The 23,505-nt window shown below is 36.5% G+C and overlaps 3 protein-coding genes across 5 annotated transcripts; 2 read left to right on the top strand and 1 right to left on the bottom strand.

Annotated features, from left to right (window-relative positions):
- Nucleotides 1–1,644: 1,644 nt before the first annotated feature.
- LOC147495671 (uncharacterized) lies at nt 1,645–6,505 on the top strand. 3 transcript variants are annotated; one of them, XM_086564328.1, is made up of 9 exons: nt 1,750–1,885; nt 1,985–2,202; nt 2,691–2,809; nt 2,893–2,993; nt 4,525–4,600; nt 4,689–4,754; nt 4,846–4,897; nt 5,036–5,214; nt 6,223–6,505. In XM_086564328.1, the coding sequence occupies exons 4-8, from the start codon at nt 2,956–2,958 to the stop codon at nt 5,161–5,163; spliced, it is 360 nt and encodes a 119-aa protein (XP_086420454.1). In that variant the 5' UTR covers nt 1,750–1,885; nt 1,985–2,202; nt 2,691–2,809; nt 2,893–2,955; the 3' UTR covers nt 5,164–5,214; nt 6,223–6,505. The 3 variants fall into 3 exon arrangements, with proteins under 3 accessions (XP_086420455.1, XP_086420454.1, XP_086420456.1); XM_086564329.1 differs by having other exon boundaries at nt 1,645–2,202; XM_086564330.1 differs by lacking the exons at nt 1,750–1,885; nt 1,985–2,202; nt 2,691–2,809; nt 2,893–2,993 and adding an exon at nt 4,368–4,406.
- Nucleotides 6,506–7,426: 921 nt separating this feature from the next.
- LOC147495670 (U3 snoRNP-associated protein-like EMB2271) lies at nt 7,427–12,293 on the top strand. The gene is made up of 6 exons (XM_086564300.1): nt 7,427–8,334; nt 8,421–8,730; nt 9,003–9,224; nt 9,476–9,715; nt 10,104–10,169; nt 11,430–12,293. Exons 1-6 carry the CDS (start codon nt 8,177–8,179, stop codon nt 11,505–11,507), a joined length of 1,074 nt encoding a protein of 357 aa, XP_086420426.1. The 5' UTR covers nt 7,427–8,176; the 3' UTR covers nt 11,508–12,293.
- Nucleotides 12,294–16,273: 3,980 nt separating this feature from the next.
- On the bottom strand, nt 16,274–16,897 carry LOC147495669 (uncharacterized). Its single transcript, XM_086568448.1, has one exon. The coding sequence runs from the start codon at nt 16,895–16,897 to the stop codon at nt 16,274–16,276; it is 624 nt and encodes a 207-aa protein (XP_086424574.1).
- Between the last annotated feature and the right edge of the window lie 6,608 nt (nt 16,898–23,505).

Below are 23,505 nucleotides of genomic sequence, written 5' to 3'. Positions count from 1 at the left end.
ATTTCGGTTAAGATAAGAATTCTCAAGGTTTCCAAACGTACTCTAAGTTTAGTAAATTTTATTTAGTGGTGTATTTGGTTTTTGGAAAGAAATAAATAGAAAAAAATGATTTTTTTTTTGGTAATTACCAAAAAACAAAAAATAGAAAAATGGGAAATGTAAGTAGAGAAACGGGGAAGTTATCAGGTCGTTAAGTGGAGACATGTATGTGTCATCAAATACAGAGCGGTTGTTGGGGTTTGATCCCAGTACCCGGTTATTGAGTAGCCAGACTCCTTTAAAAACAAATGTTAAGGTACTCGTTACGGTCACTTTCTATTTTGTGTTGGGAAGACCCCGAAAAAAAAAAAATTATGACAAGTTTGTCATTGACCTAAAAAACATGTCTTCTGTTGGGCACCCCCCTAACTACATCAAGTTAACGTTAACCTGTTGCAACCTCTTTTATCGATCAAACCGACTCACAAGGCCATATTGGACCTTATGAACCCACCTTATAAGGCACACGTTGGAAACTAAATGTTTCTATTCGGCAAATTAGTGCTATTTTGATCAAATTATGGTTGCTTGCTTAAAAAAAAAAGTGGCTAAATTGTGCCTTATGAAACCATCAACTAAGGCGCAAATCGGACTTTTGGGACCAAAATGATTATGTTTTGTAGATGTCTGCCACATGTTTTTTATCCAATAGGCTAGTGTAGGCTGTTTGGTACTAAAAAAAAGGTTTAAATGGCAAATTTGCCATCATTGTGCCTTATAGAACAATTTTGGTTGGCTTAACTGTGCCTTATGAAACAACTTCAATTGGCATGACTGGGCCTTACAAAACAATTTCAATTGGCAAGATTGCGCCTTATAAAACAACTTCATTTAATTTGGCGTGCCTGGGCCTTTTGGAACAAAAAAAAAATCAAGTGTTTTTATGTAACGAATAAACTCATAAACATCCTGCACTTAGAAACTCAAACACTCGTAAATCATTTCCAACATAATCAAACATCCACAACATAAATCAAAACAACGAATTCTATAACAAAACCAGTCACATGCATTGTTTGAAATTTTACAATTTCATCAAATAAATAAAGTTGTTTCAAATTTTACAACTTCATCATACCCCAATCTCCATGAGGAATAAATTGTGTCTGAGTCATCTGGTATGCCATCTGGAAATATGTCATCACATCCTTAGGAATTGCACTGACACCCGCATCCATACCGCGTCGTATCATATTTCCAGTTTCTCTCAAAATGTCATGCTGCAACATAATTAAGCAAAATAAATATATAATGCAACCTAAATAGAATAACGCAAAATAAATAAATAAAACTCACCAAATCGTAGATGGGATCTCTCTGCACATAGAAAGATTCCCAATTCTCTAGGCTAATTGTAGACGATTTCTAGGCTTTTTCACTGGTTTATAGACGATTCCCGATTCTCTAGTAGCTAGCACTAGAGCTACCACCGCCAATCACACATGAAACAACTTTAGACACATTTTTTGTTGGGCATACCATATCGTAAACATCTCTTGTATAATATCGACAAAGTTATTACATAACAGCAAAAACGTGTAACTTTTGGATATCTCAAACAATAAAAAATCTTACTGAAGACTGTTATGTTTCTTTGTCTGTGCCAAAAAAAAAAGTGCAGCAAAGCTATAATCATGTAGTGTTTGGCCTTCTCATTATCATCATCTGTCTATCTATAATCTATAATCCCATATAATAATGTTGATTAAGTCAACAGATTGGACCTATGTGACTTCTCTACCTGAGTGTTGTATAATCGTGAAGTCTTGAACTGTGAAAAACACATTGAGAGAAAAAAAAAAATGAAAACAAATGCCATAAAATGATTCCGATAAACTGTACGCATGTACAATTCTAAACTCTACTCTCCTTTTTCCAATAAACATTCTGAATTCTACACTCAATGGTACACTTATGACTTACACAATTGGAGTTTGTTGGACAGTTGGAGAAACAATTTTGGAGCCCTCTTCTGCCTGATCTTTAAAAGAGTATATGTACCCGGCGACCTCGTACCTTAAACACACATACAAATACCGAAAGGGTACAAAAATATTAAGGAGACGAATTCGAGGATGAAGAAGAACGACAACGTAAAAACTGGGATCTCCAAACGACTCTCCTCATGCCCCGATGACTACGTTACACTGCACTACAGCGATGGTAATAACAATATTCTCTTATTTTATTTTGAATTTTTTTGATCTTTTCACCTAAACTCATATAATTAGTAACGGCAACGAAGAAATTATTAGTGCTTCCAAATTGCAGACCTAAATTAGTGTCTGTCAGGGTACCAAGATGGGTAACCAATATTCATGGGGTGTAAATTAAGCTTCTTTTAATGTCATTCTGAACACTTTTTGGAGGGCTCCCTTCTGATGTCCATAAGGAAAAATCTTTAGATGGGCATGATGTCAATAGATTATACTAATCCTCTGAGTTGTTGTTGGGTTGGGTTTTTTTTCTCCTTCCTGGCTACGATATTAGCAAATCTCAGGGAGTTGGACTGTTATTATATTATATAGTTGACACACTTTTTGTGTAATTTGGTCCAGCCTGTGGTGTGTGCTCTAGGTTCTCAGCTATTGATCTTCCATTTAGAGAGGTTCTTGCTAGTTGATATAATATACATTTTGTTTTTTGTGCAGGCTTCTTATACTTAAAAGTGAAAAATAAAAAAAGAGCTCGCGTGCCAAATAAATATCGGATGCTAGTTCAGTTACCAAGAAATTATAGGAAAGCACTTAAGCTGATTGACGAACATTTGGTATGCTACTTTACTTGGTTTCTCTTAGTTACGGTTGCTTTATGAGTAAATTGCTAATGTGCATTCATTTTTAAATATGACAGATGTATTTTCCCAGTGTTCTTGTGCGTAAGACTAAGCAAAGTGCTCACCGAGAATGACTTCGGATGCAGAAACGAATGAGGAAGAATATTATGGAAACAAGGTATGAATTTTTAATGGTCTTGGGAATGCTCTTCAAGGTTGCATCTTCATCTAGAGAAAAAAGAAAGTGGACAACTAACCATCCTTCTTTCATTCTAAATTATAAGCAGCATGGACAAAATCCCCATGGCTGATTTACTGACTTTAAAGAAACCAATTATCCCACAGTTCCCAAAACAGGGAGTGACTCTCAAGGACAAAACTGCCGAAAACGTAACTCTCAAGGACACATTTTTTTTTCGTAACTCACAAGGACCGGGTAGATGAAAGGTCAAGTATACCCTTGACGGGAAATAAAAAACGGATCGGGTAGATGGAATGTCAAGTATACCCCTGACGCGAAATAATTAACGGCCCGGCCTAGGCGAAACGACCTGGTGTATTTAGTATGAACAATCATTGTTCATACCTTTAAGCAGGTGTGAACACTCATTGTTCATTTGTTCATACTCCCAATTACAAACATTAGCTATAAACAATGAGTGTTCATACCTATTGGAGCTATGAACAATGATCCAATAGGTATGAACATTGATCCAGTTATGAACATGGATAGTTCATACCTATTTGGGAGTATGAAAAATCACTGTTCATACATCAAACATGAACAATCATTGTTCATGACTACTTTTAAATTTTTTTCAATTGGTAGGTATGAACATTGATTGTTCATAGTCTTTGGGTATGAACATTCAATGTTCATAGTCCTGGGATATGAACATTCGATGTTCATAGTGAACATTCAATATTCATAGTCATTGGATATGATTATATGAACATTCGATGTTCATAGTCCTTGGTCCTTTGGGTATGAACATTCAATGTTTATAGTCTTTGGGTATGAACATTGAATGTTCATAGTCCTTTTGGTATGAACATTCAATATTTTTTTTTTTTGTTAGTAATGTTCATAGTACATCAATATATTGTATAAGGTACATTCACCTATTTGGATATGAACAATCATTGTTCATACACCAGCAGAAGGTATAAACACTCATTGTTCATAGTAAAATGACAGAAAGGGTAAAATTGGAAAATATTTATTTTAAATCCGGGTCATTTGTCCTTGAGGGTTATTTTCACGGAAAGGTATAACTGGCATTTTAAAAAATATAAAAAGGCGGGGCCAACTTATTTTGTCCTCGAGGATTACTAATTTTGAAATAGTGGGTTCGTGAGTTACTTTTCCCCAAAATTTGTCCTTGTGAGTTACTCACAAAAAACCGTGTCCTCTAGACTTCATTTTCTCCAAAATTGGGCCTTGGGACCAATTTCTTGTTCCCAAAATCTTCTCTGTAAAATTCTTTCAAAATAATTTCCTCTCTCTTCGCAATTTTTTTTTTTATTATTATTTTTTTACTTCTGTGATTCTAGGGTTTTGATTTTAATCCATGAAGAAGTGTTTGCTTAAGTAAGTTTTTTCTGATTCTAATTTTCCAACATTTTGTTTTTTTTTTGTTTAAATCTAGATATGTGTACTACCTCTATTTATCAAGTTTTACAAACTCAAGTTTATTTTTTCTTTACAGGGAAAGGCCAACCCCTAGAAAGAAGGGAGACACTCAAAGAGAGAGAACAGCTGAAGAAGTTGAACTTCTCAGGATGGTTATATATCTTTCCCACACATGATTTTATTACGTGATTCACTTCATGTATTTCCTCTTGGTAATGGCACCTTTGCATTTCATTACAGATAAAACTAATTGAACCGAAGCTACGATATGGTGGCTGTCTTCGACACGATCAGGCAGAGATAGCGGTACGATCATTGATCTTTCTTAAGCATACTAGTACTATTGATTTACTCTAATTGATGATCATTCTCTTACTGCCTCTTATGCGATAAATAGGAATCTAAAGTGGAATGTTTGAAAAGAGGGATGGATTATGTATCTGACGAAGGTATGGAGGATTTTGGTGGTCTTGCCATTATTGAATAACTAACAATATCGGTTCACCTCATGTTTGTGCAGTAGTGGTGGATAGTAGTACAAGTGTGTGTATTTTCTTTCTCTCTAATACAGTCTGTCAATATTGCAGCTAGCATGAGTAGAACAAATCAAGATGCTGAAGACGATGAAGACGATTTTATTCCCACCTTCCTTTCAGACGACGATGACTTCTGTACAATTTATCAAAAGAAAGCAAGATCTTTTGCAAAAGAGTAGCAGAATTACAGAGCAAAAGAAGCTGCAAAACAAGGAAGAGTACTTGTTGAGGTAAAAACTCGTCCACCTTTTCTTTTCTTTTATTTATTTCATTTTATTCTTATAATTGTTCTCGTTTTGTTATCACATGCTAATAACGTGGGCAAGCACTGAACAGCCCATGCATGAATAATCCTTGATGGATGTCGATTCCCTCCGAGTATCTGTTCACTTGTTGTCATTATCTTCTTCATTTCCTTGAATATCTACAAGTTTCATTTATTGTTATCTATTATTGTTATCTATATGACTACGCACATAACTTGCTGATAAGTCTGGACAAAGTATATCTGCTAGGCACTGCAAGTGCACACGTATTCCCTTTCAGTTTATTTAGCAGTTCGATCCTAAATGTCTGAGCTGGTTAACTGGATTGTTTTTATTATTGTGTAAATCTTGTTAGAGGAACATTGCTATCTGAACTCAAATTATCAGAAGCGCAGTTTAATATTTTCTATTAACAGAAGATGACGTTCTTACTAAGTAGTCAGTACCATTATATGGGAACTTGATTCAAGGATTGGGTTCAATACTATAATGATATTTATGAAAATCAGTTGATGTTGTTTTTTATTCAAGGATTGTTTTTGCCAAATTTTTAGGTGCTAAGTAGTAGTCTTAAAAAAAAAAAAATTGTACAGGCTCCACCACAGCTCTATTTAGGAATGACACGATCAAAATAAACCTCCCAACTTTTTTTCTCCCCAAAAGCAGTTCTCCCTATGCCAATGCAGTGGCAGGCGGGTGGACTCCTGGGAACTTTGCTAGAAGCTTTCATCTAGATGGATTTCTTAGTTATGCACTTATGCCTGTTTAACCGATCCACTCCTTTCGCATCTTTATATCCAATAAATTATTTTATTAGCAACAGTGGAAAAAAATGTAAAAAATGTAGTTATGTCGTATATTATGAACAGCTCTTGTCCTATTTGTTCCTTCCCCCCTTTGCTTGCATCTATAACTGTGGACAATTGGTATATGCAATTAATTTGTGTCCACTGACATTTGCACTTGTGTCAGGTTTGAGCGTGCAGACCGCAGCGAAAGACAAAAGACACTTAATTAGCCGGCATCAAAGGCTAGATTTTCCATTGGTGCAAATGTTGGAGTTCACGGAGATGCTATTTGGGCCTTTGGGGGTTTTCCTTTTTCATGCGAAACTGTCGCCCGTTGGATGGTGGTTTTTTTTTTGTTTTTTTTTTCTTCCTGTGGTCATGTGGTGTCACTGTAACCAGCAAAATGGAGAGAATTGGTAATAGTCCTTTTAGAGCTTAATCGAATATAGGTCGAATTGAAGTTCTGCGCTTTCACAGCTTTGATAACTTCAGTAGCATCTAATGCCCACTTTCATATTCACCCAATCACCCATATGATTGAACCGTCCAATTTCAACACTTAACGATTCTGTAGAAAATTGTATGCAGTGTAGACTGAGTGTATTGGAACTTATGTTTCAACAACGACAGAACTTTAATGCTTCTGTTTTCCTTTCGTAAAGTGAAACCTACATCTTTTTGACATCTTGTGTGTTAGCATTTCAGTATAATCTCTTAATAGCAGTTCTAGAGTATGCCTGCTACTCCGGTACATTTGTGCCCTTGCACAGTACTTTGTGATGCAATATACACGCACCATTTGCCGTGATGAGTGGCCTCGATTGACTACACCACTCTCTCTCTCATGCGCACTGTAGATTTTCTACTCTCTTAATTCATTCCCAATTTACTGCTATTATGATATTACATTGCGTCTACAAGAAAGATATCGATGAGAGTACATTTCAGTCACCTGAGCGGTCATGCAAGTTTCTATTTTTTTTTTCTTTGGGTGAATAAATAGTAGCAAGTCTAGAACCTTAATTGCGCATATTATGGGATCAACCTACAAGGTGGAAGGGTGTATAAGCTTGGGAAAAAGCGTATTAAGTGAGGCTATTGCTGGGAGCCTTGCACTGAGCGTCTGAGCCACACCTAAGATGTATATTCCTATTGCTTGGTATATAAGCATTTTGTACCAACTAGGAGTTACCCATTGGTGGCTTGGTGCTTTGAGCTGCTATATCCATGTTGGTAGCAGGACCGGCTCTGAGATTGTGGAGGCCCTAGGTGAATTTTTACATGAGGCATATAGATATTGCCGTAACAAAAAAGCTCATTATTTTTTATTTTTTTTTTTTTTTATTTTTTTTTTTTTTTTTGCACCTTTTTACATATTTTGTGATATATATAATTTTTGAAAATCATAACATAAGAATTGTGTAGTGTAGTGGTTGTGTGTCTAGTTTCCGGATGGATGCATTAATAACAAGCTAACAAAAAGATGATATTATTGTTATTAATCTGTTTTTGTGGGAATAAGATGAAAAAGAAATACACAGTTTGTTAGTTTATTCTATTTTTTATTATTTTTTTATTTTTTTTTTCTTTATGAGAGACAAACTAGTAAAACTAGGAATTTTGAGGATTTTGTGACGGTCGTAATTTCTCTCTTTTTGTGGAAAAAATGAAAATTCTCTTGGAGCGCTTGGAGGAACCAATTCTGGGAGTAAAAAATCACTCTAATATCACATTATCACCTACTCCAAAATCCAAATCACTAAATCAGGACAGTATCTTTTATTGGTATGGCACTATGGCAGCAATCAAGTGAAATGAAATTTTACTACCGCACAAGAAGATGATTAGATGAAGAGAGAAGGAATACACGTTCTTTAATTTTGGCAAATTAATTTCTTACAAGTTACCAGGGACAAACAAGTAAAATCAAATATTTTGAAAAATTCATTCTCGACAGTCACCTTTTTTTTTTGGAAAACCGGAGAAAATGTCAGACCGTGGGAAAAAGAAGCTAGAAGAAGACCAGCCCCTGCCTTTTAGTGAGAAAAAGAAAGCTAAACTACAGAGTTGCTCATCATCTCATCCAAAAACAAGAACAAGAACAAGCACAAGATAAATGGATATATCGCCAAGATATCATGGGTTTGTTCACTGGAAGAGAAAGGAAAAAGCTAGAGGATTACAGTCAACCTCAAGACCTTGTTCCTAAAGAAACCATAGTTTCATCTCTTGCAAATCAGTTTTCTAATATATTACATAATAACGTGGAGCCTAGTTGGGAAGCTATTGGGAGGAGGTGAGGTTATTAATGTTTTTTCACACCTAATACATGCACATGCATCTTTAGATATTAATTTCTTGATTTTATCTCATACATTGTAGAGTTCAAAAAAATGAAGATTGTAAATTTGTAGAGTTGCCGGTGAAACATTCTAAGTCTGTCACTGCGGTAGCTATAACTGATGATGACAAGAAAGTAATCTCAGCTTCCAAAGATGGAACCATTAGACAATGGGATGTAAACCAAAACAGAACGTCGCAGTATACATTGCCAAGTAGAAATCCCAAATCCGATCCAAAAAAAGAAGCGGTTCTGGCCGTAGCGGTTGATGCTAAAGCTGTTCTTTTAGCGGCTGGAGGCAAAGATAGTTATGTCTATTTATGGGACATACGTACACGAAGGCATATTGGGGTAAATATTTTTAAGAAATGTTCATATCATTACGCTTCTTTTATTACATATATATGCACTAATTAAGCATAGGGTAACTTTTATTTGAATTATGTGTGTTGTCAGAGAGAGAGAGAGAGAGAGTCATGTTTTGAGGTGGATACATTTAGAATACATGTTCTATAGCAAAAGAAATAAATAAATGTTGTGCTTTACATTCATATTCATGCACCTATATTTTTTTTTGATTTTTTTTTGTTCATGTTTTTTATTTTTGTGCTGTTATTAAGCAGGAGCTTTTTCAAGGTGATAACCAGACTATATCATCGTTGTCCTTTAGAGAAAATACCTCAGACTTATGTTCTGGGTCCTCTAAGGGAAAATTCATAATATGGGATACAAGAAAACTCCGGAGCAAAAAGACATTTAATACTTGCGAGAATTTATGGGGATTAGAATGGCTACCTGGACACCGTTTGATGACTTTTGGACAAAAAACTGTTCGCTTGTATAAAGTGAGTCTGCCTTTTAGCCCTTTTAATGTGATCTATGGATATTATTGATATATGAGTATCTTGTAGGTACAAGTTGTCGTTTGTTTGTTTCTACTTTCTGCAGATAAATTATATTCCCTTTTTCAATGTGTAGTTGAATAGGGAGGAGTTCATAGATTTTAAATCCGGGCCTTCTTCGGGCTGTTTCCTTAGCAGTCTTGACACTTCATCTGAAACAAGATAATGAGGATTTCTTATCTGGAACATTTCAGGGAAGCATTATTCTTTGGAACACACATCGGAAGGAATATTTGTACACTATTAACAACGCGCATGGTCAAGATAGCATGCCCACTGCAGAAAAAATGGTTCACTCAATTACTGTATGCCGAGGAAGTGATCTGGCTGCATCAGGAGGTAATAATGGGGTGGTTCGTCTGTGGGAAATAGTAAGGGACCCAAAACGTTTGCAAGACCAGGAAAGAGTTCGTTCTTTGTATGATGTTCCTTTGGTATGCTTCCTCTCTCGAATAAAACTCTTCAGATTAATGAGTATATGGTTAAACTCCGTTGCTTGGATATCTATAGTTCATAATGCTTATAGTTATAGAACTTATCTGAGGCTCTACCCTCATTAGCTCTGGCTGTCCAACATTGGCCGTTCTGCTTTAGATAGATTGTAGATTGTTTTCATTTATATTTGTTATATTCGTTTGGTTCTAAAAGTACTAGATGATTGTTTGTTATATATATATATACTTCCCAGAATGACAATAGTGCTAGGCAATGAAATTTCTTACTGTTAGAGTAGCACTTTTTCAGTTTTGAGGTCACTTGAACACATAAACTCTACAATTTGTATTTTTCAATACATGCCTACTTTTCTGTGCTTGGATATAGGATGGGTACGTTAATTCCCTAGCGTTTGCAAGATCTGGAAGATTCCTTGTTGCTGGAGTTGGTCAGGTCAGGTTTTCTTCCTGTTTAATTACTTTCAGTGCTGGTCAACCAAAACAAGATGTTGAGCTTATAGGCTTGTTTCATGCCATACTGACCACTATTGGGCCGTGCCTTCTATATGTCATAGTATCTTATTCAGCTTCTTCTCTTTTTTAATGTTTCAAACACTTATTATGATGCTTTACATGTTCTTTGGATACCTATTTTTGCGCGAGCAAAATAAGTTGCTCTCTTTTGTCTGTTTCTTTATGTATCCTTCATATATTTTTCTTTATTTACTTCAGAAAATCCTCTTTTATTCAATTAAAAATATGGGCAAACACTGCTGCACGCTGTACTGTACTGAAAAAAGGACGGCCTGTGTCTGTTATAATCACCTCCCTTGTTTTTGGCCATTTACAAAACTAAGACCTGCCATGTTCTACACCATGTGCACTCATAAGATTATTATTTTTTCTGTATGTACAAACAATGCCAGATTCTACTCTCTTCTTTCTATAATCAAATAGCCTCATTAGCAGTAAGATGTCATCTAAGATTTACCACCAATCATAGGTAAACGCCCCTTGTCCTTGAGAAATCACCCTACTCAAAACCTTTTTAAGCCTAGAGGACAAAGGATATAGTACTATGCTATGAGAAGTCTGAATCAAGAGTAGCTTATAGCTTATTGCATTCGGATGAGAACAACTTCCCGGTACTAGCGAAATGGAAGACCAGAGAGTTAGACCTCAAGAACGGATCATAGAGTGAGTCCGGAACTTAATTCAGGATCCACAGTTCACAAGTAATCGAAAAAGGTGTGAAGAGTGAAGACGTATCGTGAAAGAAGGAAGAGGAAGAGAGAACTTTCCTTTTTTTTCCCTCTCTTTTAGACTCTTACTACTTATTAGGAATTAAAGACTCAAAGTATGTAAACAATTGCGGAACTTACTTTTATTGTCTTTTAGCTAGTACTGATTGTAGAAAAATTGTATGCAGTGCAGATTGTACAAGAATTTGCGTGTTTGTTCTTCCGTTATCCTTTCATAAAGTGAACCATATGACATCTTTCTTGCATCTTGTGTGTTAGCATTTCAGTATAATCTTTCATTTCATTACCAATTTATTTCTTATTTTTATTATGGTATTCTATTGGTAGCGTCTACAAGAAAGATATCGATGACTCGATGAGAGCACATTTCAGTCACCTGAGCTGTCATGCAAGTTTCAAACGCTATAGGAGGTCTCATTTTTTGTTTTGTTTATTTTTCCTCTTTGCTGCAGGAACCACGGCTGACTGGCACACCTCTCAGTGCAGGCTCAAATGGGGTTTTCATGCATTATCTTAGTTTAAGTGACTAGAACTCTAGAAGTGAAGTTTTTACTTGTGTGAGCAGAGAAGTAACCGGAGCACTTCCTCGATCAATTTTTGCAGGACCAAAATCTTGTATTATTTTCCTATTCAGGTAAATAGGATTTCTTTAGTGATTTTATTTTGTAATAGATGCCAAAGTTTTTTGTATTAGTTTCCCAACCAATCTTAGGGTCTTCACTCATTAGCTTAGCCCAAGTACATAGCATTGACACAATGAAACCTGTCTTGGACTCTTGGTTTTCATATGTTTGGATCCATTTCTCCTCTGAGAATTTGTTAGCAGTATATTGTGTTCAGAGTTCGGACATTTCGTCTAAGTTTGTCTTCTGCTAGCTTATTGAATTACACAGACATTTGTTTGTCTTTTGACTACAATTGCACATGTACCCTTCTACCGTCTGCTAAGGTTCTACAGACAGGTAATTAAGTTAAGTTGTGTTTGTTAGAACTTAGAACTGCAATTTGAGCAAGGTGAACCCAAGCCTATTGGTCGTGACTCGTGAGCGGATTTCATGTAATGGGCTGAAATGGGCAGATCAAGAAATTAAAATTGAAACTAAACTTGGATAAGAGATGGTGGATGTTAGCCTGTTAGGTGATCTGCCCAACCCGGATCCAATATGTAAAGACCTTTCGAGTTTTAACTGTTCGTGACAATGATCCTGAACTTTGGGAACGATCAAATTAAAGCTGAACAAGTCTGAGAATGGTAAGCTCGTTGCATGTACATTGTGAGTTCATTCATTCATGTCATTGTTTGCCTCATGGTCTATGAACAATATGATATTATAGGGCATAACATAAGTTAGAATTCTCATGTGAAATCAAATTAAGATTATAATTTTCATTTGAAATTGTTAAGCATAGCTGGCTGTATTTAACTATTTATCCTTTAAAAGTTTTCTTGATTAAATTGTATAAATTTACTTAACCTTCGGATATGGGAAATATCAAGTTATCTCTGCAGTCTGCACTATACTACAGATCAGAGTACGCGCATCTCATCGGCACAACCTTCGTTTTTTTCTCCCTTTTGCTATGTATTAGAATCATCTCCTTGCGCTAATGATTTTTCTGAAACATATTTTGCGAAACTATTTAGTAGTGATTTTGGGCTAAAACTGAATATAACCATGGCAAGTGGTATGCAATAAACTTATGAACGACATGAAGGTCTATGTTCAAGGAATACTAGCTAGCTTGAGTAAAGCTGAATCAAGGTGCAAGAATGCTCCTGGAACAGCTAGGCGTACCAGCCACTTATAAACAACGTATCCCTGTACAATGCATATGGACTAAACTGGAAGTCGGTACTATAAAACTTAACACAGATGGTTCCATGTCAGATGCAAGAGATAGTATTGGAGGAAATAGAGGAATGATCAGAGACAGTGATGGTGAGGTGTTACTTGCATACACCCGCACCGGTTCTATACCAAGAAATGAAAGCAATTTTGATGGGATTAAGAGGATGTGAACAACTTGGACAAATATTGTTGCTTCTGATTCTAAGAGAGCCATAGAGATTCCCCAAAACGAAGAAGTTGCACCATAGATATGTTGGGACACCAAAGCTGCTATACTAGAAGTCTGGAAGTGGTTAGTAGAATGTCGAATGTGCTTTTCATTCATGTCTATAGAGAATGTCATTGTGTTGCAAACTATCTGGCAGCACTAGAGTCTTCCAATGGTGGAGAAGAGTTGAGTATAGTGATTGTGAGAGATGACTTGTGTGTCTTTTTAGGTAAGAAAACACTTCAAGTTCTAGGCTAATATAGCATACAAGAAATTAGCCTCACGGCCCAATTTCGTTTCAAAACAACTCTAGATGACATGGTTTTTTTATAATCACTCACAAACCCAATTTCTACGTTTTAATAACCCACGGACCCAAGATTTTAATTAAAATAACCCTCAAATACAAAATAAATAAGTTGGTCCGTTTTTTTTTTTTTTTTTTTTTAAATCCCATTTTTACCCTTCAAAATTACCCTTCGCTATTTTATAAGCTATCAAAACACCCATTCTCTCATTCTCACGTATGTTTTTCTCCTTCCCAAAAACAATTTCATTGAAAAGAGAGAAAATTGTGATGGCAATCTCAAGTGATTTATGGGTATGTATAATAAAATAAGAAGATCTAGTTCTAACTCACCTTAGAAAATAAAGTAAGAAGATCAAGTAATTTTTCTTTTTCGTTTTTTTTGTATTTGAGCTGGTTTTTTGTAGTTGTGAATCAGAATACTCAATTTTTATTGGGTTTGATGATTTGCGTATTGTGTTTGTGGTTCTTTTGATGTTAGTTAATTTAGCAAGTGAAGAGTTTGATTGTTGATAGGAGCTTTCAAAAAAGTTTCAAAAAGCGTTCGATAAAATGCCTGTAAGTGATTTGTATCGAGTTTTTACCGATTCGTGTTCAACTGGAAATCCTAAATCTAACAATCAATACATCTACAAGCGTGGATCTTTAGCTCAAATGGTCGAGCACTTTGGATATATCCAAAGGAGATGGTTGTTCGAATCCACCAAGATTTTCTAAAATTTTAACATTAATCAAACAGGGAATCAAGTGTGTAATTTGATTATTTTTCAACTTGGATGACACTTCCAAAAAAAGTTCCTGAAATTCAATTCCAAAAAAAGTTCATAGTCCAAAAAAGTTTATTGTTGTTGAGGTATGAACAATGATTGTTCATAGTCCACTAGGGGGTATGAACAATAATTGTTCATGATCCAATAGGTAGGTATGAACAATGATTGTTCATAGTCCAACATACGTTTTTACTGACCATTCCTCATGTTGTTGAGGTATAAACAGTAGTTGTTCATAGTCCACTAGGGGTATGAACAATGATTGTTCAGTGTTGAACAATGATTGTTCAGTTTTGAACAATGATTGTTCATAGTCCAATAGGTATGCTTGTTCATACCCTTAGTGGACAATCATTGAATGAGTCAGTGTTGAACAATCATTGTTCATAGTCCAATAAGTATGAACAATGATTGTTCAGTATCCACTAGGGGTATGAACAATGATTGTTCAGTGTTAAACAATAATTGTTCATAGTCCAATAGGTATGCTTGTTCATAGCTCATGTTGATGTATGAACAGTGATTGTTCATACCCCAAATAGGTATGAACAATTATTCTTCATATATAAACGAATCATTGTTCATACCCAAAATATGGGTATGAACAATGAATATTCATACTCCAATAAGTGTTCTTATTGATCATACATAATGTTTAGGTATGAACATTGATTGTTCATACTCCAAATATATATGAACAATGATTGTTCATAGCTCATGTTGATGTATAAATAATGATTGTTCATATTCCAATATGTGTTTTTACTGATCATACATTATGTTGAGGTATGAACAGTGATTGTTCATACCCCAAATAGGTATGAATAATCAACAATGATTGTTTATATGAACAATGAGTGTTCATCGCTCATGTTAATGTATGAATAGTGATTGTTCATACCCCAAATAGGTATGAACAATCATTGTTCATACTATATACACCGGGTCGTTTTGGTTGGGCCAGACCGTTTATTATTTCGTACTAGGGGTATACTTGACATTTTATCTACCCGAGCCGTTTTTAATTTCGCGTCAAGGGTATACTTGACCTTTCATCTACCCGGTCCTTGTGAGTGATTTAAAAAAAAAGGTGTCCTATCGAATTAAGTTTTCCCCCGATTTGTCCTCTAGAGTTACTCTCTGTATAGCATAACTAACTCCATTGCGTGGCTATTACGTTGCATTGGTGCCTTTATTGGTGTCATCAACTTGTTATATCCCAATGGATTATGTAATCATTGCGAGTCTTTTTTGACATGTAAGTTGTAACTCAACTCCCAACAATGTGTCACACTGTCACCTTGGTATTGGTGGACTTCTCTTTAACACATGTCCTAGTAGCATTTGGTGGTGAGGATTATCTACTTGCACCATAATATAAAATATCAGGATATGAGTGTTTATTGATACTCAATTTCTTGATATGTATCATGGATATATTCCTCTTTTTGGGGATATTTTACATTGTTTGATATGCAAATATTGTGGATATATCTAAAACATCGTAGATATTGTGGATATTTCTTGATATATAACGATATATCATTTCCATTTATTTAAAATATAATGGTAAATATTAAATAAAATTGTTAACTAAACAAAATATCGTCAAATACCGTCAAATATCATAAATATTGAAAATATTATCGAAATATCACCGATATTTGTAGTTGTATATATCTCTAAATTTATCGCGACATTTATATATCTTTTGCAATGAGTGACGTGGATCCAGATTCCCTACATATATGGCCTCGAGCTTAACTGGCCTCTTTTTCAGTAAATTAAAACCATAAAAGCAATTGTCCATCCTCAAAAACACTAAAACCTTCAATAATTCTAAAGGTTAGCATGTGTTATAAACTATCAAACTAAGACATAAAACTGATTATAACTAATGAGAAGGAATCTCTATTTCTCTGAAACATGAGCCTGTTTTTCTTGTTCTTCCTTTATAGGCCTCTTACAATCCTTTCTCTCTTTTTAACAAGACCGGATCCAAGAGATTTGCTCTACTCTTAACCCTACACGTGTTCCCATCCTACTATACTTAAACTATTACAATTACTTAACTCTCCTTACTAACAAAAAAAATTACTTGACAGTTGTTGTATGTCCTGCAAGTCATGACAATACCATCCCCTTTTAAAAATCGTTGTCCTCAAGGATTGAATTGAGGAAAATGGGTGCTAATGTTTGACCAATCTTCCCAAGTGGCATCTTCTGGGGAGGTGTGAGACCATTGAATGAGTACTTGGGTAACAGCTTGATTGTTTCTTGGGATGATTCGGCGAGCCAAAATAGCAACAGGTTCCATTAAGAGTTTCCCGGAGTGCGCCACCAAAGGAAGTGTAGGCGTTGGAACTGCTGTGGAGCCTAACTTCTTTTTGAGTTGAGAGACATGAAACACAGGATGTATTCTGGATGCTGCTAGGAGGTTGAGCATGTACGCCACCTTACCCACTCTGTTAGCTACTTGAAATGGGCCATAGAACTTGGCTGAGAGTTTCAGATTTCTGTGAATGGAGACTGTGGTTTGTCGGTAAGGCTGTAGTTTTAAGTATACCCAGTCACCTACCAAGAAGGATCTATCAGTTCTCTTTTTATCAGCAAAGTATTTCATGCGCTCTTGAGGCTTGCATAAGCCATCTTTAATCAACTCGACCATGCTCTGTCTCTGTCTCTGTCTCAGATAATCCTCAACTGCTGCAATGGATGTGCTGACTGTAGGTGGAATCGCCAAGTGGGGTGGAGTGTATCCATAAAGAGCTGTGAAAGGTGACATTTTTAGGCTTGTGTGGAAGTTGGTGTTGAACCACCATTCCGCTAGAGAGAGCCATTTCACCCATTGTTGAGGGTTGTTCCCAGTCATGCATCTGAGATAAGATTCCAAACAAGCATTGGTGCGTTCTGTTTGACCATCGGTTTGTGGGTGATATGCCGTGATGAGATGAAGTGAGGTCCCTAAAGATTTGAAAAGACTTTGCCAAAATGAACTGATAAATACCTTGTCTCTGTTTGAAACTATAGTCTGAGGCAGCCCATGTAGTTTATATATATGATCCATAAACACCTTGGCCACTGTGGCAGCAGTAAAAAGGTGACTAAGAGCAATGAAATGGCTGTATTTAGTGAATCTATCTACCACTACCAAAATAACTTCTTTTCCTTTAGATTTTGGCAAACCTTCAATGAAGTTCATGCTGATGTGTTGCCAAGCTTGGTCCGGCAGTGGTAATGGCTGAAGTAGTCCTGTTGGATAGGTGTGTTCTCCTTTGCATCTCTGACACACATCACAGGTGGCCACAAAGTTGAGTACATCTTTCTTAAGGCCTGGCCAGTAGAAGTACGTCTTTGCTCTGAGGTGGGTTCCTTGGATGCCCGAGTGTCCACCAACTGAAGAAAAATGAATTGTAGCTAATAACTTAGCCCTTAAGTCCGTGATTACGCCAATGTTAAGCTTCCCTTTGTATCTAAGCAATCCCGCATCATAAGAGTAATGGATAATACTAGTTGGTGAGATCAACAATTGAGAGATAATATGTTGTAAAGCTTGATCATGAGCATAGCTTAGTGAAACCTCTCGTCATCCATTGAGGTTGGATTTTGTAGTAATGAGGCTACACTCTCCTTGTTCTTCTACCACTCTTGAAAGGGCATCTGCTGCTGTATTTTCCTTCCCCTTTTTGTACTTGATTTCATAGTCAAATCCTAACAACTTGGTGAGCCACCTTTGTTGCAGTAAGGTAGTAATCCTTTGTTCCATGGAAAATTTAATGCTTTGCTGATCCGTGTGAATGATGAAGTGATGCCCTGTGAGATAGGACCTCCATTTTGACATTGCCATTACAATGGCTAAGAGCTCTTTCTCATAAGTAGAGAATCCCAAGGCCTTGGGTCCCAATGCCTTGCTGAAAAAAGCAATCGGGCGGCCATTTTGTATTAAAATTGCCCCAATTCCTCGTGCACATGCATCTGTCTCAACAATGAAAGGTTCCTTGAAGTTAGGAAGTGCTAGCACAGGTGTAGAGATCATAGCTCTTTTAAGTTCCTCAAATGCTTGTTCAGCTGCTGGTGACCACTGAAAACTATTCTTCTTCAGCATGTCAGTGAGAGGTCTACTGATATTGCCATACCCGTTCACATATCTTCTGTAGTATCCTGTCAGTCCCAAATACCCTCGCAAAGCTTTAATGTTTTTAGGTTTTGGCCAATTGACCATTGCCTCAACCTTGGTAGGATCGGCTGCCACTCCTTTGGGTGTGATAAGATGACCTAAATACTCTAGTTGTGATTGGGCAAAAGAGCATTTAGAAGCTTTTGCAAATAGCTGATGTTCTCTGAGGGTGTTCAAAACTTGTCTTAAGTGGATCATATGGTCCTCCAATGTAGTACTATAAATCAAAATATCATCGAAAAATACTAAGACGTGTTTTCTAAGAAATGGGGTGAAAATCTCATTCATCAAGGCTTGAAAAGTAGCTGGGGCATTAGTGAGGCCAAAAGGCATTACCTTAAATTCATAATGCCCTTGATGAGTTCGAAAGGCTGTCTTGTACACATCATCTAGGTGCACCAAAATCTGATGGTAATTAACTAGAGCGGAGATCAGTCTTTGAGAAAATGCAAGCTCCATGTAATTCATCAAGCAACTCATCTATCACAGGCATTGGAAACTTATCTTTCACCGTCATAACATTGAGTTGTCTGTAATGTACACAAAAACGCCAAGAGCCATCTTTCTTTTTCACAAGTAAGACTGGGGAAGCAAAATGGTTGTGACTAGGTTGTATCAAACCAGATTTGAGCATCTCAGCCATTAGAGACTCAAGAACAGCTTTCTGAATGTAAGGTTGCTTGTAAGGCCTTTGGTTGGTGGGTTCTGAGTTGGGTTTTAATGGGATGTGGTGGTCTAGAGTTTTGGAAGGTGGAAGGCTATTAGGTTCCTGGAAGACATCAGCAAATTCATGAAGTAAGGAAGTGACTTCCACTGGAACTTCTGGTTGTATTTTAGTAGCTGTGATGGAACAAATTTGTCCCACAAGAGCATGGGTGTTTTTTCGTAAAAACTTTGACATGGCCTTAGCGGTGATCATTTTTAAAGAAGCCACGTCAGGTCCACCAGTTAACTGATAAGAGCCCAAAACTGTAGTTTTAACCCCTTAATAATCATACTGTTAGACCAATTATGTGAATAATAAATAAGAGTTAATACTGATTACGTGTTTTTATGCATTTCAGGCTTCAAAGTCCATTATGTGCGTAAATGTGCCATATTAGCGAGATAAAGGAGGAAAAGTCGTGAGAACTTCCGAATGCCATATCGTTGGACTCGGACCTCGAATTGGGCCTACCTTATGTCAAAACGACCGCTCGGAAAGATCTTTGCAATGGTCCAAGCCTTGACCCAATCAGAGGAGCAGAAGTGGACGAAAAGTCTGTGCCAGCCAACTGCAGGTGAAGAGGCCTTTGGATTCGAAAGAATTGGGTTTTGGGCCCGATTCTCGGCCCAAAACATGGCTCCAAGCCCATGCACGATTTTTGGATCCGAGAGGATAAAACAAAAGCTTGACTCTTTGTTAATGGCAATTAGGTTAGGTAGCAAAAGTAGTTAGGTTAGGAAGCTAATGTTAATGGAGTTAGGGTTAGAAAAAGATAGATCTAGAATAATTTTTAGATCTAGAATTAAATCTCTATTTTAATTAGTTTTCATTTCCCTTGTTTTAAATTAAAGTATTAAAATATTGTTATTGCTTCATTAGATAAATCAAGTAGTTTATTATTGATCAAATTCGATTTTGTCATTTATCTATTGCTTAGATCTAATTTCATTTCTTGGTTGTTAGTCATTTTAGATTTGTTATTGATGTTAGATTTTAATTATTGTTTGTTAAAGTTTATAAAGTTAGAATCTTTAGATTTAGTTGTCTTAAATTTATAATTAGTTTTTAGTTTAAACACCAAACACATCACTCTCAATCGTTCCTTGTGTTTGATAAATTGAATTCTATTTAAGTCTTGAAGGTTTAAGAGTGGAACTAATTCCTTACTCATTATATTGCATGAAGATGTTTTGAGAGTAAGAAGAATTGATTTAAACGTAAAGAACGGTAGGATTACGTATTAGTGTTCTTGTAGCATTAATATTTAGGATTCTATTATTTTTATGTTATCAAAATCGCCCACGCTGCCATCTTAATCTCGTTCAAGACAAGAATTCAATTGCTTGAATCCAAGGGCAATCCCCATTCTCTACCCACCCACCTTTTTAATTTTTCATTCTTATTCCTTGAATTTACTGAACCGTTTCAATCGTTTTGGGGCATAGGGCTCATGGATTCACAGAGAAAAACACTGCGGTGAAGGTATTTCTAAATTTTCGAAAATTCTGAAAATATTCATACATAATATTTAATGTGTTGTTGATTTACTAGAATATTTTCAGATTTTTCAGAGTTGGTTTACCTTGTAAAACAAATACGATCTTTACAGTACTGCATTTCAGTTTTCACACCGTATGTTCTTGAAAAACAGACGAGTAAGGTTACTTAGGGAGTTCTAAAAATTCTATAATTTTTACAGGAGTATCTATCCTAATCCAGAAGTTTATAGTAAAAATTTGATGAGTTTTTGATTTGTTTTGACCACCTAAATAGTAGAGTGTTTCCAGTGTGTTTCTGCAGTGTTGCAAACACTTAATATCTGAAACACCAGCCAATAAGGAGAGGTTGTAGACATCCAATTGATCTAACTTTTTTACAGGAACAACTAGAATCTCTCAGGAGTCTCCAGTAACAATTTGGAAATTTTTGGATTTATTTTGATGGGTTAACCATTCGGTTGTTTGTATTGTGTCCGAAAACGGTTTCGCAAACTTTGGAGGGCTGTAGAGGGACTTTCACAGCTCCGATTGCTCTGAAATTTTACAGGCTACTTGATATACGTCTTAGCAAATTACTGTAAAAATTTCAGATTTTTTGGAGTACGATAAAAGGCCTAAAACTTGAAAACCCTGGAGCGCGCCCGCGCCCATGTTGAGCGCGACCCGCCCTTATTCACTGTAATTTCAACTTACCTTGAGCGCGCCCGCGCCCTACCCGCGCCCAGCAAGGAAAATTCATCCGAACAGCCCAATTTTCATAGGAAAATGCATATTTTTATTCCTTAAAGTTATTTAGTGTTTCTAACTTCTTAAATACACTAAGATCAAGGTGATACAAGACGCTTATTCAAACGCTGTAAGGAAGTATTATTCAGTACTCCTTCTTCCACTCCTCGCCTCTTACGTAGGAGGAGTTTTAATTCTAGTATAATCGGGGCTTGTTTTTTCGTAGAAATAAATACAACACGCCTATCTAGAATTTCACACACTACACTTGCATCAATGGCTAAAGAACAAGAGACTCCTCTCCGATTTTTATAAAGCCCTAAACGATGGCCCTAAGTCGTGCATCGTTCTTGTAGACCTAGTGGGGATTTTTGAATCCCCTAATATATTTAACTTGTTACCGGTTTTCATGGTTTAGACCACGAGAAGCCTTACCAAAGACACGCGTAGAGGATAGACCAAGTTCTCACTACATTCCATCATCCTAGCGTAAGTCCGGATCAAGTTAAACTTAGGGTGTTTCCTTTCACCCTAGCCCGAGGCAAGGCGGCGTCTTGGTTAACTGCCCAAACGCCAAACTCGTGGACTCATGGGCTCAACTTGTTCAATTGTTCATGGAACAATTTTACCCACCATCGAAGCGGATGAAATGCTTCACAAGATTCATTTCTTCAAATTTAATCCTCATGAATCCTTTTCGAGGAGGCACGGAATCGCGTTTCAATCGATCTTCTCATTGAATGCCCACATCATAATCTTGCGAAAAGACACGCTTTGTTCGTGCTTTCTTCAAGGGGCTTTCACATTATCATAAGGAGGTTCTAGATATCATGTCCGGGGTAGTTTTCTTAGTAAAGGAGCCTTAGAGGCTTATAAATTCTTAGAATATCAATCTAAGAGGAACAACAAATGGGGAGGTAACGATTCCTCCCGGCTCCTCTCCTTCTTCTCTTGAGGTTAAACATGATCCCGAAGCTTAAAACTCTTATCGATGCCCTCACTAAAAGGTAGATGCCATCTCTGCTCAACAACAACCCACTCCAGTCATGAACATTAACGCTTATTTTCGTTGTAATGTCTCATTTGTAGTCTTGAGCATTCCGACTTCTATTGTCCTCTTGTCTATGCACAAACACCACCACAACCATCACACTTTAACCAGTTAACTCAACATCAAGGACAAGAGAACTTAGGTGACCAGAATAGAGGTTTAGTACCCATTACCCAGAACTATCAACATCAAGACATGAACGCTCAACAAGCTTTAATTCCAATACAACCATCTACAGACAAAGTAGTAGTGACCTTGTTGGAGAAACAAAATCAAATTATGCAACAAAACTCCAACTTAATGAAAGATCAGCATGATCAAAACTCTAATATGATGAAACAAACAATGCAAATGATGCAGTCTTTGTGCCAAAAGGTTATTGACATGTCTTCTAACCAAAATAATAACCAAACCGGCGTGTTTCCAAGTCAAGCGATTGCCTAATCCTAAGTCAACAAACACCGCAGCCGAAATAAAAAGTATTGAGTGTAATGGTAATATAAACCAAGGGACCTTCTGGTGCAGTCCACTACTACCGTTCTCAGGCGTAGTAGTAGTTGATAACCAAGTGACTATGCCTAAAGATTACCCACAAACTAAAAATGATACCATACCACATACTATAATAGAAACGAAGACCCTACAACCGTAGAAGTACCGGTTAAACCACAACCAAAAAGGGAAAATATTACAAGATCCAATAATAGAAAGTGAAGACCCTACACCTGTAGAGGTTCCAATATGGATACCTAGATGGAAAACGGATAGAGATAAAGCAAAGCCTAATAATACTTTTATCCCTTCGTTAAAAATAGCGATAAAGCACCATATCCCCAAAGACTAGTTGTGTTTAAAATGACGAGAATTTTGATGAGATTAGGGAAGTGTTTAAAAATTTGACTATAAACCTACCTTTTCTAGAAGCTATAAAAGTCTACCGGACACGCTTAAGTTTCTAAAAGAGTTGTGCACCAAGAAGAGGAAAACCAACATACCCCCACGAAGCAAGCATTCTTAATCGAACAATATCCCTCTTTATCCCGAACATAACGGAATTGTTAAGTACAAGGACCCCGGTCGTCCCCATTGTACAATGCACCTTAGGTGATACCTTCATAACAACTGCTTTATTAGACCTGGGGGCGAGTGTTAACTTACTCCTTTTTTATTTATATAAACAACTAGGTCTAACAAAACTTCAACCAACCAAAATGACTTTGCAGTTAGCCGATCG

Source organism: Coptis chinensis, chromosome 6 (genome assembly GCF_015680905.1).
Source record: "Coptis chinensis isolate HL-2020 chromosome 6, ASM1568090v1, whole genome shotgun sequence".
Lineage (NCBI taxonomy): Eukaryota > Viridiplantae > Streptophyta > Magnoliopsida > Ranunculales > Ranunculaceae > Coptis > Coptis chinensis.
This window is presented reverse-complemented; position numbering and strand designations above follow the sequence as displayed.